At 43.2% G+C, this 17,300-nt stretch overlaps 1 protein-coding gene and 1 long non-coding RNA gene across 2 annotated transcripts in view; one reads left to right on the top strand and one right to left on the bottom strand.

Moving 5' to 3' along the window:
• Positions 1–91: 91 nt before the first annotated feature.
• LOC123520820 overlaps positions 92–17,300 on the bottom strand; it is a 224,076-nt gene continuing 206,867 nt past the window's right edge. Inside the window, exons 4-14 of the mRNA XM_045283446.1 lie at positions 14,491–14,637; positions 10,882–10,968; positions 9,715–9,843; positions 7,498–7,670; positions 3,889–4,096; positions 3,594–3,765; positions 2,083–2,264; positions 1,755–1,904; positions 1,088–1,246; positions 486–629; positions 92–329 (exon numbers count right to left, since the gene is read on the bottom strand). Of these exons, the coding sequence (XP_045139381.1) occupies positions 315–329; positions 486–629; positions 1,088–1,246; positions 1,755–1,904; positions 2,083–2,264; positions 3,594–3,765; positions 3,889–4,096; positions 7,498–7,670; positions 9,715–9,843; positions 10,882–10,968; positions 14,491–14,637 (1,566 nt within the window). The 3' untranslated portion in view covers positions 92–314. The remainder of the gene's footprint in view (positions 330–485; positions 630–1,087; positions 1,247–1,754; positions 1,905–2,082; positions 2,265–3,593; positions 3,766–3,888; positions 4,097–7,497; positions 7,671–9,714; positions 9,844–10,881; positions 10,969–14,490; positions 14,638–17,300) is intronic.
• LOC123498146 overlaps positions 13,667–17,300 on the top strand; it is a 4,188-nt gene continuing 554 nt past the window's right edge. The window contains exons 1-2 of the long non-coding RNA XR_006672650.1: positions 13,667–13,732; positions 16,621–17,300. The exon at positions 16,621–17,300 is cut by the window's right edge and continues 554 nt beyond it. This is a non-coding gene — a long non-coding RNA (uncharacterized LOC123498146). The remainder of the gene's footprint in view (positions 13,733–16,620) is intronic.

Below are 17,300 nucleotides of genomic sequence, written 5' to 3'. Positions count from 1 at the left end.
CTCCTCTTCTCATGCCTACATTCCAACTCATTATCTTGTTTTACATTCCTTCTCCTTCACACTTTTTCTTACATTCCTCCTCCTTTGGTCCTTTTCATGTATTTCTTCTCCTCCTCTTTCCTCATATTCTTCCTCCTCTTTTTTTTCTTACGTTCCTCCTCTTCTCGAGACCACAAGGACATAACAGCACGCTACAAACGCCAAGGCAATTACCAACATTCCATCGTAAGGCAGTGCAGGTGGGAGAGCTAATCACCTGGAGGCAATTAAGAGTGACGCACCTGTCTGGACACATTCTCTGCCTTGTTTGCTGCTTACTTTCCTTGCTGCTGGAACAAAAAATTACATATCACTTGCTTTTTCTTATTTCATCATTATTATTACACACACACACACACACACACACACACACACACACACACATAAATGAAACAAAAGATAGACTAAAATAAAGAACACACCAGCAAACAAACACACAAACACACCTGTATAGAGGGCACACCACCCACGCCCTCGCCGCCCACGTAACTCCCAGCGGGCGTGTCTTGAAGCCGCCCTCCGCCCGCCAGGTGTGCAAACGCTCGCCGCAACTCGCCCAGGTACGCTCGCCCCGGCTCCTCCAGCAACACCTGTCCGTGATTGGCCTTATTGCATACACCAAAGTACACCACACCACGCCACTCTACACCCAAGAGCTTGCCACACCACACTACGCCACACCACTCCACACCACACCACATCTTGCCGCACCACACTTAACCCAACACAACCTAACCTAATGTAATCTAACTGAACCCAGCCAACTCTAAGTTAACCTACGCTAACCTAAGCTAACGTAGCGCAACATGAGGCAAACTTTTACCCTAACCAAACCTAACCTAACATTACCAAGTCAACCAACGAGAAATACACGTCACCCAACCTGGTCCATTCTAACTATTACAACCTGACACACACACACACACACACACACACACACACACACACACACACACACACACACAGAGAGAGAGAGAGAGAGAGAGAGAGAGAGAGAGAGAGAGAGAGAGAGAGAGAGAGAGAGAGAGAGAGAGAGAACACTTCACACCTTCATGATATCATAAGCAGACGCCCTCATCACCCACGGTCGTATAATAGCAAGGAGAGACAGTGCCACAAACTTAACAGTGCCACGCCTCCACTTGTCCAAGAAGAGCTGATCCCACACCCACAGGGCCGCCTGCATCTCCACCACGCCCACAAACACCTGCACACCACACGGAGAGATGACAAATGTAGTGTACACGAGTATTTTCGTCTGTGTGAGCGTGTTAACTTCTTTGAAAAGGTTGTAGTGGAAGTTATTGTAGGCATTGCGTGTTTTGGTGTGTGTAGTAACAGTTTGAGAGGGTGTAGTGCAAGTTGTTGGGGTTTTCAAGGGTGTTTTTGTGTTGTTAGTGATAGTTCAACACTTTAACAGGCTCGAGTGGGTTTTACTTTGATTGAATTGACTGATAACTTTAGTGTGGAATATTTCAAGTGTTTCAGTGATTGTGTTCACATAATGGTTCACTGTGGAGAGAGAGAGAGAGAGAGAGAGAGAGAGAGAGAGAGAGAGAGAGAGAGAGAGAGAGAAAGCAAGGAAGGAGGAAAGAAATGAAGGAGGGAGGAAGTAAGCAAAGAAGGAAGGAAGGAAAAATGGACAAGAGAAGGAAGAGAGGCTGCTGGAACAAAGTTAAATTCTCTCTCTCTCTCTCTCTCTCTCTCTCTCTCACCTGCGCTATCCACTTCCTGACAAACAGACTTGGCTCACTAAACACTCCCTTGGGCACGGGCGGGAGGGAGCGGGCGCCTCTGCCTGTCAGCTGTGCGTGAAACCTGAGTGAAGCCTCTGTGTTCCTCGTCAGCAGCTCCGGCGGGAACACCTGACAGAGAGAGAGAGAGAGAGAGAGAGAGAGAGAGAGAGAGAGAGAGAGAGAGAGAGAGAGAGAGAGAGAGAGAGAGGATGGAACGATTAGGTAACATACAATAGAAACACTACAACAACAACAATAACAACAACAAGAACAACAACCACAACAACAACAAACAATCACAACACACCTGCACATTGAAATTTTGGGTGTGGGCGGAGAGACAAGAGCGCAGGTGTGATAGATAGGCAGGGTCCTCCATCCCCACCACCCTCACCACCTCCTCCGCCACGCCAAACACTTCCTGCGGCTCCAGCAGGCAGTGGCGACACAACAGGTAACCCCAACTTGCCACGCGCATCACCACGGCCTCTGTGTGTGTGTGTGTGTGTGTGTGTGTGTGTGTGTGTGTGTGTGTGTGTGTGTGTGTGTGTGTGTGTAAAGTAAAGTAAATTAATTGCCATTGTTTACATTACAAACATAGAGCTTGGCACAGTCTGTCGAGTCGTAACTCCTAAGACAGACAGACTTAAGGAAATTAAATGAAATAATGAATTATGGCAGGGTGAACAAGCACAAGAAAACGTAACTAATGCAATGTAATGTAGTACAATAGTGATGAGTACAGTTTGTCAATCAAGGTATAAGGGTGAACGTAATAAAACATGAAATATAAGTCAGAAGACAGCAGGAGCTCAACCATCATGACAATTACAATGAAAACATTATCCTACCAAATTCATCAATAATTAGAGTGTATCTAGGTTTGTACATGTAACAGATCACTTTTCATTTCCTTTTTCAATTTAATTCAATTATTTTCTCTAAGCGGGACTTTCATATCCCGAGGGAGACTATTGAAAAATTCTGGACCACAATTTATAACACTATTTTTGAATAGTTTAGTCCTAAATACAGGTAATGATAAGTTAACATTAGTACTCCTAGTATTACAGGAATGCTCTCTAAATTTCAACACTGAATTAGGACCAATTGTTTTAAAAATCAATAACAGAGTGAAGTATTTATGTATTGACACTTTGAGAGTGTTTCTAGACTGGCATATTTCATCTGTTGACTCAAATTTCTTTTGATGGAAAATGCATCGGAAGAATTTATTTTGTGAAATGGTTAATTTATTTAGGAATGAAGGCCAAGTACTCGCCCATAACGAAACACAATATGTAAAATGTGGATAAACAAGAGTATAGTATGTACTTATTTTAGCTTCCTCAGTTAAACTATGACAAATTCTATATAAGATGCCAGTTGTCTTTGAGAGCTTTACGCAAACTTCATTTGTTGCATTTTCCAATTCAAATTTTCATCAACTTTAACACCGACAAACTTGGCAGTGTGGACCTGGGTTCATTTTTCACCATTTAACAATACAGCAGGAAAAACATGTTTTATAGACCTATTTTGAAACAATATGTCACTTGTTTTGTCAACATTAAGCTTCAAGTTATTTGATTCATTAAAAGATCAATAGTACTTAATTCACTACCTACAGTGTGTGTGTGTGTGTGTGTGTGTGTGTGTGTGTGTGTGTGTGTGTGTGTGTGTGTGTAAGAGACAAACATGAGATACTGAGATAAATTGATAGATCACAAGGATCTGCCAACACACATACACACAAACACACACACATACAAACAATCTCTCTCTCTCTCTCTCTCTCTCTCTCTCTCTCTCTCTCACCGTCTTCTTGCTCTTGTTGCCGACGAAGGAGGAGCTGTAAGGGAACAAGAGAAAACACAAAGGAAGACGAGAATTTCCCGCTGAGAACAGTCATGATGTTGAGGGCGCGAGCTGTCTGAAGAAGGTGGCCATCTGATTCCAAGGGCGCGAGCAGGGGAGTGGTGTCATATGCCTGTGTGTGTTACAGAGAGAGAGAGAGAGAGAGAGAGAGAGAGAGAGAGAGAGAGAGACAGGATGAGTTTTGACGAAGCGGTTTTATCTAATCTCTCTCTCTCTCTCTCTCTCTCTCTCTCACCTCTATGACAGCCTCGTCTATCGCTCTCCATGCCTTGCTCTCTATCGCTCTTCTCAATCGCTGTCTCTTCATCTCCCTCTCCAGAGTTGACAGCAGCCTCTCTCTCACCTCTCCCTCCCCTCTCACCCCCTCCTCCCTCTCCCCCAGCACCTCCCACCACAGAGAGAGGCGGAGGGAGGGAGGGAGAGCAACATACTTCTCCTTCAGTCTGTGAGGGGCCAAAGGAGACACGGAATAGTACAGGAAGGACATTGCGTAATCTCGACTTCAAGAAAGTGTTTGATACTGCACCACGTAAAGGTCTTTAAACTGAAAGCTGGCTAACCAAAAGGAAACAACGAGTAGTTATAAATGGAGAAGCTTCCGAATGGCTTCAAGTGATGTCCCGCAGGGTTCAGTTTTGGGCCAGTTACTTTTTTGATAGACTATAAATAAACTACGTAGACTGCGGTGTTGTCTCGAAAATATCCAAATAAGCGGACGACAGTAAACTACTAAGCGTTTCAGAGAGTTTGAGGGCACGTTTTCTAGAATAACTTTGTAAGGAACACGCATATCATTATGAAATTTTGCCACAGTGTACTTGACACCCTCCCGAATATCCCAATGTGTCAAGAATCGTCAACAGTATATAATAATGGCACTTCTCCCTATAAAAACAGGAGAAAGTCACTTATCCCTCACGAAGAAACGGACAAGTGGTGAGAAATGGTGACGTAGTACTATCTGTGACGTAGTAACAAGCTCCACCCACATAGTCCCTCCCCCTGCTCCTACCCTCCTCTCTTCCATCCCCTCCCATATTTCGCTCCCTTCCTCTCCTCCCCTCCTTTCCCCTCCCCGTCTATGTATTCTCTCTCTCTCTCTCTCTCTCTCTCTCTCTCACCACTAGTCCGTTTCTTCGTGAGGGATAAGTGACTTTCTCCTGTTTTTATAGGGAGAAGTGCCATTATTATATACTGTTTACGATTCATGACACATTGGGATATTCGGGGAGGGTGTCAAATACACTGTGGCAAAATTTCATAATGATATGCGTGTTCCTTACAAAGTTATTCTAGAAAAAACGTGCCCTCAAACTCTCTGAAACGCTTAGTAGTTGGTAAAGTGGCCACATGAGACGACTGTAATGCCATCCAGCGGGATTTAGATAACCTTACTCCCTGGAGTGACAAATGTTTTTTTAATTTTAATGAGGATAAGTGTAAAGTAATGCACATTGGCCAAAACAATGTAAAGCATAATTATAGATTACATGGATGTAATTTGATCAAAGTTACTGAAGAGAAGGAGGTGGGCGTATTAGTAACAAGTGGTCTGAAATGTGGCACGCAATGTTCAGCTGCGAGTCCCAAAGCAAGTGTCATCTTGGGGTTCATTGCGCGTAATTTTGACTGGAAAACACCTGAAGTCATAACGCGTCTGTATACTTCGTTAGTGAGACCGCACTTGGAATACGCGGTTCAGTTCTGGTCTTTATGTTATGAAAAAGACATTAAGAAGTTGGAAAGCGTGCAAAGACGAGCAGCTAAACTAATCCCAAGACTACGTGGTCTGTCGTATGAAGAACGTCTAAAGAGATCAGATGTGTTTTCCCTAAGAGATCGTCCAATCCAAGGTGACCTCACAGAAACGTTCAAAATATCTAAAAATGTACACTAGATAGATTATAAAAATCTTTTGAGCTTATACAACTAGTAAGTAACTTGATGAAATGTTATTCAACTAATAGAAAACAGCTAACTGTATTTGATTCTCAAGTATCTAGACTTGCTCCCCTTACCACAGGTGTGCCCCAGGGCTCAATATTAGGTCCACTTTTATCTCTTGTTTATATTAATGACATTGTTAAGAGCTCAGGAATATTGAAATTCATATTATTTGCAGATGATACTAATATCACTCTCTCTGGAACAGATTTAGGATTACTGACTCAAATCACAAAATCAGAATCAAAGTTTGTAACAAAGTGGTTATGTGCTAATAAACTATCCTTAAATGTTGATAAAACACAGTATAGAGTTTTTGCAGGCTATAAAACATTCGATAACAACTTTGATATTGAAATGTGCAACAAAGTACTTAATAGTTCATCCTCTGCTAGGTATTTAGGCGTAGTCATTGATCAAGAGCTCACATGGAGAGAGCACATTAATCACATAGTAACAAAGATATCTCGGTCCTCTGGTATAATGCATAAAGTAAAACACCTGTTACCTTCTGACACTCTGAACACTTTCCATTACACACTGGTATACCCCTACCTACAGTGCTGCAATGTTGTGTGGGGGATGGCCACAAAGACAACCACTCATCCACTATTTATCCTTCAGAAGAGAATAATGCGCATGATTGCTAAAATAAAAAACGATGCACATACTACTCCAATCTTCAAAGAACTAAGAATCCTCAAAGTACATGACGTATACACGCTAGAATGCCTCAAATATATATATGACCAGGTTCACAGTGATCAAACCATTGCAACACCAAGAGCATTTGATGTCCACCATACATACACACGCAACAGATGGAATCTCAGACCCATGTTCCCAAAATCAGAAATGCAGAAGAGGTTTGTTACTTATTTCGGCTGTATTAAATAGAATGAACTTCCTGACGTTTTAAGAAATTGTGAAAATAAGGTTACTTTCAAAAAAAAAAAAAAAAAAAACAATTGTTATTAGGTTATTAACTATTTATTATGCACCCTCTTATTGTTTTAGATTTGACTATTACCTTTACTTTGCTACTTTCATCATTTCCTCTCATTATTATTGCTATTGTTAGCATTTTTTTCTCTCTATATCAGTAGAGTGAAGTTGTAAGTTCTAAAGATAATCTCATTCTTCTCATTATTATAATATTTGTTATTGTTAGTATTTTTTTCTCTATTTCAACACAATGAAGTCGTAAGTTGTTAAGATATAGTGTAAACTGTCTCGGAATTAATGAATGATAAGCATCTCATAGGGGCCTGTAAAGAATGTTTTCATTTAACGCGCCCAGCTGTATCACATAACATGTCCACTACAAGTCTAACATTTGTTGGTAAAACCTAAACAAACATTTTGAATTTGATTTTGAAAATTAAGAAGAAATAACGGCTGGCAATTTAAGGGACAGATTTAATATTGATTTGCGAAGAAACTTTTTGAAGGCGAGAGTAGCTGAATGTTGGAACAAGCTACCAGCGCCTGTCGTCCAGGTTTACATGGTAACTACGTTAGACAAGTATTATAAAGAAAATTATTTCTGATCTCTCTCTCTCTCTCTCTCTCTCTCTCTCTCTCTCTCTCTCTCTCTATCTATATATATATATATATATATATATATATATATATATATATATATATATATATATATATATATATAGAGTACAAATCACCCCGATTGTTCCTATCAGCAATCGTTTTTTTTTTTCATTTTATATCTTGCCGGAGAAAGCGGAGGGTGGGGAGGAGCTTCTTCTGTTCTATCCTTGCCTCTTGCTATATAGCTTATTACAGATGTAGTACAGTTAACGAGTGACCTCGTCATCGAACGCAAGGCCTCCTGTCACTCGTCTTTGCTACGTATTCCTCCTCCTCCTCCTCCTCCTCCTCTCACCTCTTCCTGAGCCTCTCCCTCGCCCCTGCGTCGGTCCCCACAAGGCTCACAATCGCTTCACTTGCAGCCTCAGACAAATTCACAGTCACGTGTACACTCTCTTCCTCTTCCTCTTCCTCTTCCTCCGGACTCTTCTTTTTTCTCTCTCTCAGCTGTCTCCTCTTCTCATCCTCCTGCCGGCGATTGTGAGTGATTATGATGATGATGATGATGATGATGATGATGATGATGATGATGAGGAGGAGGAGGAGGAGGAGGAGGAGGAGGAGGAGGAGGTGGAGGAAATGGAGGAAATGGAGAATAGTGGTAATAAGCATACACAAAAGCTGCTATTTTCTGTTATTTCACTAATTCTTCTTCTTCTCCAACCTCTTATTTTGTCCCCCCTTTCTACACAAGAAGACAATAAACAAGCAAGGTGTTCTCAGCTTTCAGTTGTTTTCCCTTAAGAGAAATCAATATTGCCTGGTATTACTGTTAGGTTTGGGCACAGTGCACAACATGGAGAAAACTGACCACATGTAGGCTCTTAATAGACTATGAAGGGCGGTATTCGCTCCCGTTTGAGCAATAGGACGGGCAGTTTTCCTCCAAAGGGGAACCACATTACACTTCCACTGGCTCACTACCTCCTGTCCTGCCCCGCCATCACCATCGGGAGGTGAAGGCTGCCCCGCTAATCCGCCAAACCTCCCGAGACCTGCTGCTGGAGGTGCTAAGAGCAGCACCCCCTCCCCACTGCGCCTCACAACCATTGAACCACCTGGGTCTCAGAGAGAGGGAACGGATCTCCTTCACTGGAGGGCCGTCAGGTCAGGTCAGGATAGATAGAAAAGTAGGAGGGGGGAAGTGGGGATAGGGGAAGAATAGGTGGGTGATAAGAAGTGAGCTTTAGTAGGAGAGTAAAGTCGCTGGGGCTTAACCCAGGTGCAGGGTGATGTTGAGTGTTGTTGAGCGGCGTCTTTGGGTGGGTGGGCGGGGGCTGGGAGGCAGGGCCCGGTCAAGGAGAGCCACACCGTTGTCGTTGTTGGCGTCGGGAGTGGAGATGTTTTTAGTTCTGCTGGTTGTTTTGCTGTCTCAGCAAGGCTTGCCTGTATCTGTTGAATCCTTCTATCAAGTCTGAGAGGGATTGCCCTTGCTCTTCGTGTCTGGTATCCGTGTTCTTGCTTCTTAGCTGGTAGTCGTTGGTGTGTGGTTCCTCGCCGTCCTTGTCTACTGTCTCCCTCTTTGGGCTTGGGCGGGGAGTTGGTTCAGCTTCGGGCGCGGTGGGTTTCTTCTTCTTCCTCTTGTTTTTCGATATTGTCCAGCCTTCTTCTTCTTCTTTTGGAGGGTCCTCGACAATTGGAGGTGGCTCTTCCGTGTCGCTGCCTTCCACATCGACGATCTCGTCTTCTCCTTCCACCTCCTCCTCCTCCTCGACGATCGGAGCCTCATCTGCCGGGTCGTCGTGGCAAGGTTGCTCGTCATCTTGGCGAAGCGGCTGGGGCCTTCTTCTCGGTGTAGGTGTGTGGTGGTTGGCGGTTCCGAGGGCTTGCTGTGGGATCCGTATAACAGGTAGACCGTTATGCTTAAGCAGGACAGGGATAAGGACTTGCAGGCGTCTGGAGTTGCTGCCAGCAAGGGCTTTTGCCGTGCAGATGCAGGCAGTTATCTTCGCTTCCATATCCCATGTCCTGGTAAGCGGTTTCCGGCTTGGACTGCTCGTTTGTGGTGTCTCGCTGGTCCTCGCGACTTCTCGGGCCTCCGGTCCTTTGTCTCCCACGCAGACGGTGAACTGTACGTTATCACCTTCGCGAGGGAGACGTCTTTGAAGGGACCGTTTTAGTCCAGAGTAGTGTACAAAAACGTCAGTTTTTGTACTGGAGTCGCTGATGAAGCCAAAGCCACGCTTATAGTTGTACCATTTGAACTGGCCTTGATGCTGCTGGCTTGCCATCTCGAGAGAAGGAGGAGGAGGAGGAGGAGGAGGAAAGATGAAAATAGTGATAATAAAAATAAACAAAATAGCATGATAATGATAATGATGATGATGATGATGATGATGATAATGATAATGACGATAATAATAACAACAACAACAATAACAACAATAAACAATAATAATAATAATAATAATAATAATAATAATAATAATAATAATAATAATAATAATAATAATAATAATAATAATACCATCCAGTTACTACCAACAATAACAACAGCAACAATCACACTCACCTGCTCAAATGCTGTCACCGCTGCCCGCTGGTTCACACACTCCCTGTAGGCTGCTCTCACCTCTCCCACGAACTTCCCCAGGGGCGTGTCCCCGGTGTAGCGGGAGGCGTCCCTCGGGTAACTCAGCTCCTGAAGGGGAGGGAAGGAAGGAAAGAAGGAAGGAAGAAAGAAAGGAAGGAAGGAAGAGACAGAATGGGAGGGAGAGGAAAGGAGGAAGGAAGGGAGGGAAGAAGGGATGGATGGAAGGAATGGGAGGGAAGGAGGAATAAGTAGTCTCTGAATGTTTTATTTGCCCTCTCTCTCTCTCTCTCTCTCTCTCTCTCTCTCTCTCTCTCTCTCTCTCTCTCTTAGACAGCACGAGAAGCAGCTGAGTTGAGGTCAGGTCAGCGAGTCTGTTAGTGAAGGTATGTGGAATGTGCACCGCCGCGCCACAATCACCGCAGCTATGTGCTTCAGAAACATGGATCCGCGACACGACACCTTGGTACAGGCATTACTAGGAAGAGTCAGTTCTCCCACGAGGGTAACTTTGTAGCGCCAGAACAAGAGAGCTCTCAAAGTTCAGAGGTGGCGGTGGAGCGACATCACAGGATATGGCGATAAGATATGACTGGCACTGAGACGAAACATTAAAGACAGATGACACATTACTGCCTGACTTTTTGATAATAATAATACCGCTGTTTGTAACCTTTCAATGTTTGTAAACCTTTCCATGTGTGTTAAACCTTTCACGGAACGTATATAACTCTTTCAATGCTTCTAAACCTTTCACTGAGTTTAACCTTTCACTGTACGTAACCATTCCACTGTGCTTTACCTCTTCACTGTTTACTTCTCTCACTGCACTGACCAACCTTCACTTCACCCTATCTAACCCTTTCATTATTACTATTACTACCACTACTACTACTACTACTACTACCACCACCATACTACTACTACTACTACTACTACTACTACTACTACTATTACTGCTACTACTACTACTATTACTACTACTACTACTACTACTACTACTGCTACTACTACTTCTACTACAATTACTGCTACTATTACTACTATTACTACTACTACTACCATTACTACTACTACTATAACTAATACTATTGTCGTTAATATTATAACAACAACCAACAACCCCTCTCTCTCTCTCTCTTTACTGACCTCCAAGGCGCGGCTAAAACACTCGTCGAGGAACAGGCGCGCCTCCTTCAGGTAACTCTCCTTCCGCTGCGGGTTGAGGGGCGGCTCCTGTGAGAGAGAGAGAGAGAGAGAGAGAGAGAGAGAGAGAGAGAGAGAGAGAGAGAGAGAGAGAGAGAGAGAGAGAGAGAGAGAGAGAGAGAGTTATTTCGTTGAAGCACGGTCATTCCGGTGGTATACAACAGGTTAATACAACAATACAAAGTGAAACCTTCAGAGGAAATGTAGCATCAGTGTGTACTGTGGAGCAGAGGAAGGTGGAAAGAGTAACACAACTAATACAACAAGAACTGAAAAGAAAACGGAGGTGAAAGGTGGCAATGAAAAATATCGTAAAAAGTGTGAAGTTGACAGAAGCAAACTGAACTAATAAATGCTCTAGAAAATTAACATATAGTATAAAACAAAGAATAATTAATTTAGTCATTAGAAATAACTTTTTTTTTTCAAGTCTAGACTGAACAACTTCACTTTTGACTTGAGGGACCGCCACCTTGAAGACCTTTATCTATTTCTTTTCTTTTTATTGAAGTTTTGTTGCACTTTTCCTGCCTCTGCAACAAAGAAAAAGGAACAAAAAAATGCTTGTAGTCTGCAGCACCGTGAGGATATTCACGAAACAATTGAGGTCCGCACACAGCAGCAACCCTGGCAGCCGTGTCTGGCGGCGTTATGGCAGGAACAGCTTACTTCGTTGCCTTGTTATGCTTGCTCTACTTCAGCTTGCTGTGAAAAAAGTTCCATTCCTGACACAACTCGGTGGTGCTTTTCTCTTAACCCCTTCAGTACCAGGACACGTTTTCACATTCTTTCTGCTTACTGTTTGCTGATTTAAACAGCTTCAGAAACTTACGTGGGGATCAAAATAGTGAAGACTCCGGCCATTACACTTCTGACCTCCACAGACCCTTCCTAATGTCAATAAAGTCGTCTAATCACATCCAAAACTCAAGGTAAAAATACGTCCAGTAGTGAAGGGGGTAAGTATATTTGCCTCTCACTGCCACTCACTCCAATTCTTAAAAAGCAGGAGTTGCATGGCCCTACTTTCCCGCTCCTTTGCAGCGACAAGTTATAGGTTCGTATTCTCAAACGCTTCTGTGCTTCACATCCACTATTTCAAAAGGCTTTTTAAGTTTACAAGAGTTTACTAAGTTGTTTTACTGTTCTAGAGGCAGAGTGACAAGTTTCCTGCATTTTTTAATGGAGAAACACTCTTGAAAACCCTGCTAATCATTCCTGTGGCCTTGGAAAATAGTCGTGGTGAGAGAACCGAGCGTTTTGGAATACGTTTAACTTTATTATGCAGAGAGAGAGAGAGAGAGAGAGAGAGAGAGAGAGAGAGAGAGAGAGAGAGAGAGAGAGAGAGAGAGAGAGAGAGAGAGAGAGAGAGAGAGAGAGAGAGAGAGAGAGAGAGAGAGAGAGAGAGAGAGAGAAAGGATGTGTCCATGATATGTAGTGCAGTTGTTGTTGTTGTTGTTGATGTACGGATGCTGAAAAATTAGAGATTAAGACAACGTCGGTGTCTCTCTCTCTCTCTCTCTCTCTCTCTCTCACTGCCGCTTTCACGACATTAAACGAAAGAATAAAGCAAGAAAATATTCAATATAAAAAAACGAAACATTTCATAAAAACAAAATGAGAGAGAGAGAGAGAGAGAGAGAGAGAGAGAGAGAGAGAGAGAGAGAGAGAGAGAGAGAGAGAGAGAGAGAGAGAGAGAGAGAGAGAGAGAGAGAGAATGTATCTAGGTGATCACTTATAAGGAAGACAGGTAGGAATGCTAATTACAGGTAAGGAGACACGTAACAGGTGAACGAGACGAATACAAGACTGAGAAATAAAGAGTGGTGGTGGTGGTGGTGGTGGTGGTGGTAGTAGTAGTAGTAGTAGTAGTAGTAGTAGTAGTAGTAGTAGTTAGTGGTATTATTACTCTCATTATTATTATTATTATTATTATTATTATTATTATTATTATTATCATATTATTATTATCATTATCCATATTATTATTATTATTATTATCATCATAATTGTTGTTATTATTACTATTACTATTATTATTATTACTATTATCATTACTATTATTAGTAGTAATATCAGTAGTAGTAGTGTCATAACCTGGCATGCCACAGCCTGGTGGGACATAGCGTGATGCAGCAGTGGAAGAACACACAAGGATGTAAATAATCACGTCTACGGGAGAATTGTAAAAGGGACCCTGCTGCGAATCGAGGCGAAATCGGGTCAGGATATCCTGTGTCAGGAAACCATTAACACGAGAGTGGGAGGCCAACCATTAACAAGAGAGTGGGAGGCCAGGTATCAGATTGTACGCAGACCCAAGCAAACGCCCAAGACCAAAATACTTGTTTACGATGTTGGAGAGTAGTATAGTCAACACGTGTTTCCCCACGTGTAGTTAAACAGGATTGGTGGTTTTAAATGGCCAATGAACAAGCAGTATTTCATGTTTAGACCAATGGTGAACGTGCTATGAGACTAGGGAAAAGTTGAGCCTATGAAACACCAGTAAGGCAATGTTGTGTATACTACGTTTAAGGTTGTTTCTACATTACCTTCGTATGTGTTCTCGTCCTTACATTGTCACACGTGGACCTCCACATGTCTGATCTCTGAATGGTAGATGGTAAAATGGGCGTGGAGAAAAGGTACGAAACCTTGAGTATTTAAAATAAGCAGAAACCAGCAAGAAGATCTCTAGAATCTTGGCAGAAACGAGAGGAGAAAGCAGAAGGCAGTGGCCGAGAGGAGGAGAAGAAACATTTGAGTCATGGACAGACTCTTTCTTGTATTAGTGAGTAAAGCTCTATAGTTGTTAATGCAGTCTAAGACAATGTTTATGTCATTTAAGTGAAAGGAGGAAACAAATATAGGATGTGTATTTATTAGGATGTTATATTAAGATTTTATGTATGTGTAGTGCAATTCCACAGTTGATGCATTAAGATATATCATATTGAGGAGATAATTACATATGATATATTGTGGTGTATACATTATATGGGCATTTATAGAAGTCAAGCATTGAGTTGATATTGAGATGCATCAGCTGTGAAATTGGCACCTAATGTTTGTGGATTTATTTGTATGTGATTAACATTGATGAAGGATTTACGGAGATAAGGATTTACGGAGATGAGCTTAACATTTCTAAGGGCATTGATTGAATTTGTGTGACATTATGAGCAATCTTGAGAAGTGGTGTAATTAATCTTAGATGAATTAAAATTAGAAAATACAATACCGTATAATATATTACCTGCAGTAAGAATAAGTCTTCACTTAGAATAGCACGATTGCAACCTGCAACGAACTCCGAAAGTAGTAGTAGTAGTAGTAGTAGTAGTAGTAGTAGTAGTAGTAGTAGTAATATCAGTAAGTAGTAGTAGTAGTAGTAGTAGTAGTAGTAGTAGTAGTAGTAGTAGCAGGTGCAGCAATAAAAACAGTACAGTAGTATAACCAATAGCAGCAGGAAAGGCAGCAAAGAAAGCAGCAGTAACAACAGAAGCAGCAGCAGCACCACCACCACCACCAGCAGGCCCGCCAACCTACCAGTGTCCTCACGTTGTATCTATGGTAGGGGAAGTGTTTCGCTGTGTACTCTGGCCCCAGCAAGAGGAAGACAGCCTGCTGCCTGAGCTCTGACTCCTGGGGCTCCGTCACGTGGCGAGCCAGGGCGGCACTCACCTCCTCCAGCAGCTGCGGCAGGAGAGAAAGTGGCTTTGAGAAACTGAGAGGGGCTAAGATTTACTTGGAAGGACTGGGAGATGCTTGGGGAGAGGCTGGGAGAGGCTGCAGGAACTGTGGCACACTGAGACTGCAGAGAACTGGCACACTGGGAGGCTGCAGGAACTGTGGCACACTGGGAGAGGCTGCAGGAACTGTGGCACACTGGGAGAGGCTGCAGGAACTGTGGCACACTGGGAGGCTGCAGGAACTGTGGCACACACTGCAGGAACTGTGGCACACTGGGAGAGACTGCAGGAACTGTGGCACACTGGGAGAGGCTGCAGGAACTGTGGCACACTGGGAGGCTGCAGGAACTGTGGCACACTGGGAGAGACTGCAGGGAACTGTGGCACACTGGGAGAGACTGGGATTGCGTGACAAAGTGGTGACGGCGGAAGTGGCTGGGGCAGTGAGCAGTGACGGAAAAGCAATGGGTAGAGCCCTTTATTCTGGGTGGTGGTGTCCTGCCCCTTTTCAGGCCTGTGCCGCCCGCGTGTCCCCTCCTGTAAAGGCCACCCGGTGCCCCTGCTCTCCTGTGAATAACTAGATAAACTGGTAACATATTAGTAAAAAATCACCATTGCTAAATGAAGAATTGCACTCATGAATGTGTCAATAATAACATGATGATGCAAACTGAGAGTAAGGTACCAGTCACTGAACTAATAAGACGTATTTATTGCAAGATTAATCCCTTCAGTAGTGGGACGCATTCTTACCATGAACCAACACTTTTGACTTTAGACCATTTTATGACTTTTGATTTTAGACCCTTTATGTACATTAGGAAGGGTCTATGGAGGTCAAAACACTAATGACCTCAGTTTTCAATATTGTAATCCCAACACGAGTTTCTAAAGCTGTATAAAATCGCCAAATAGTAGCAGAATGAATATGATAACGCGTCATGGTACTGAAGGGGTTAACGTACACATAGCACGGTGGTTGTTCAATTGTAATCCCTGGTGGAGACTATAGTCGGAACGTTCGTGTTTTGCCGGCAAGTAATGAGGCGTGGGATGAACAAATCTGCCACGTGTACCAGTACAACATCTGCGCCAGGACTGTAATTGTGGTCTTTGCTGATTGTCTTTAAAAACGTAACAAAATGAGAGAAACTTCAAGAGACCATCCTGCTACACGTGGCTGTCCCTGTATCAACACGCCTCCTTATTTCCACCTATCATGCCCATTCATATTCGTGTTTAACCTTCTTTTAAGTCTCCCTATTGACTCAGCACTAACAACATGACTACTGAGTCCGTTCCATTCATCAACCACTAGTTACAGAACCAATTCCTCCCCATGTCCTTCTTAAACCTATATTTTTCAAGCTTGATTAGGTAAGATGGGAAAATTGGCCAAGGGTAACAAAAAGTTACCCACTTAGTTGACAGTCCCGTACAGGTCCGAAAGGGTTAGCGAAAATAAAGGGATACATGTCTCGAAACCTCCCTCTTCATTCTGGTCATGTTAGCACCAACAGTGGCAGTTCATTCCATTCACCGTGCTCTGTGCAGCTTTATTGTGCCTCACGAGAGAGAGAGAGAGAGAGAGAGAGAGAGAGAGAGAGAGAGAGAGAGAGAGAGGATGGTCTACAGGATATGAAGCATGTTGTTTTGTTGTGGTCATACGGATGTTGAAAGTTAGAGATCAGGAAAAATTCTCTCTCTCTCTCTCTCTCTCTCTCTCTCTCTCTCTCTCTCTCTGTTACTATGTATATAGAGTGACTGCAACGCTCGGCCGACCAGATTCTAGGAATACAAGACAGGCTGGCCAATGAGTTTGACCACAGCAGGTCACATTAAAAAAAATGATAAATTAAATAAATGAATAAAAATAAATATAAAAAAATGAAGGCAAGGTAATGCGTCAGTGTGAGGCGGCCGCTGATTGGTGGCGAGCGTGTCCGGCACAAGATAACCCAAAGCCTTTCCTCCCTGCACTCCACAGCTTGGAGGAAGGATGAGGGCAGAGACCGTGACGTCACGCCCCGCCCTCTTCCCAGAAGCCAACCCAAAACGTTGTCAGCTGCCGATAAGCCCGACACTCACCCGCCGCAACATTTTCCCAATATCCTTGTTTGCTGGGCCCAAGGCTGCCTGGAGAGGAGTGGCCATGGAGGCAACATTTCAACGGTAAACTGAAGAGACTTTCAAGGCCAATCACCTCATGAAATGCTACAATACTGGGTTACATCATGAGCGTGCCAAATGATGCCAAATCGATGATGAAATATTTCTAGAAATTCACTTGCACTTCGTCTTCTGTGAGATCCAAATGCAAGTAAATCAAATCAATGTAATACAGAGATCTCTATTTATCATCAGAAGTGCAGTTAACACTTACTACTGACTACTAGAAGTGATAAATGATGCAGTAAATGTTGGCGCGTTTTGTGTGCTACAACCTCTTCCTGGCGTGGTCTTTTCTTATGTACACAAGGACACCAGACAGACCATGGGCAAAAACACCCATCAAAATAGGTTGGCTATTGGTTGCATGTCAATATATAGCGATGGTTGTCTGTGTATCGTGTTTGAGCGAGATACAAGGACAAATACAGAGAAAACTAATGATCTTTGCAGTATGTTAAGACAGTGACACCCCATCTCTTCACCTTGTAAAGGCTG

The sequence above is a fragment of the Portunus trituberculatus genome, chromosome 7 (assembly GCF_017591435.1).
Source record: "Portunus trituberculatus isolate SZX2019 chromosome 7, ASM1759143v1, whole genome shotgun sequence".
Classification (NCBI taxonomy): domain Eukaryota; kingdom Metazoa; phylum Arthropoda; class Malacostraca; order Decapoda; family Portunidae; genus Portunus; species Portunus trituberculatus.
The sequence above is the reverse complement of the archived record's forward strand: the minus strand, read 5'-3'. Positions and strand labels throughout refer to the sequence as shown.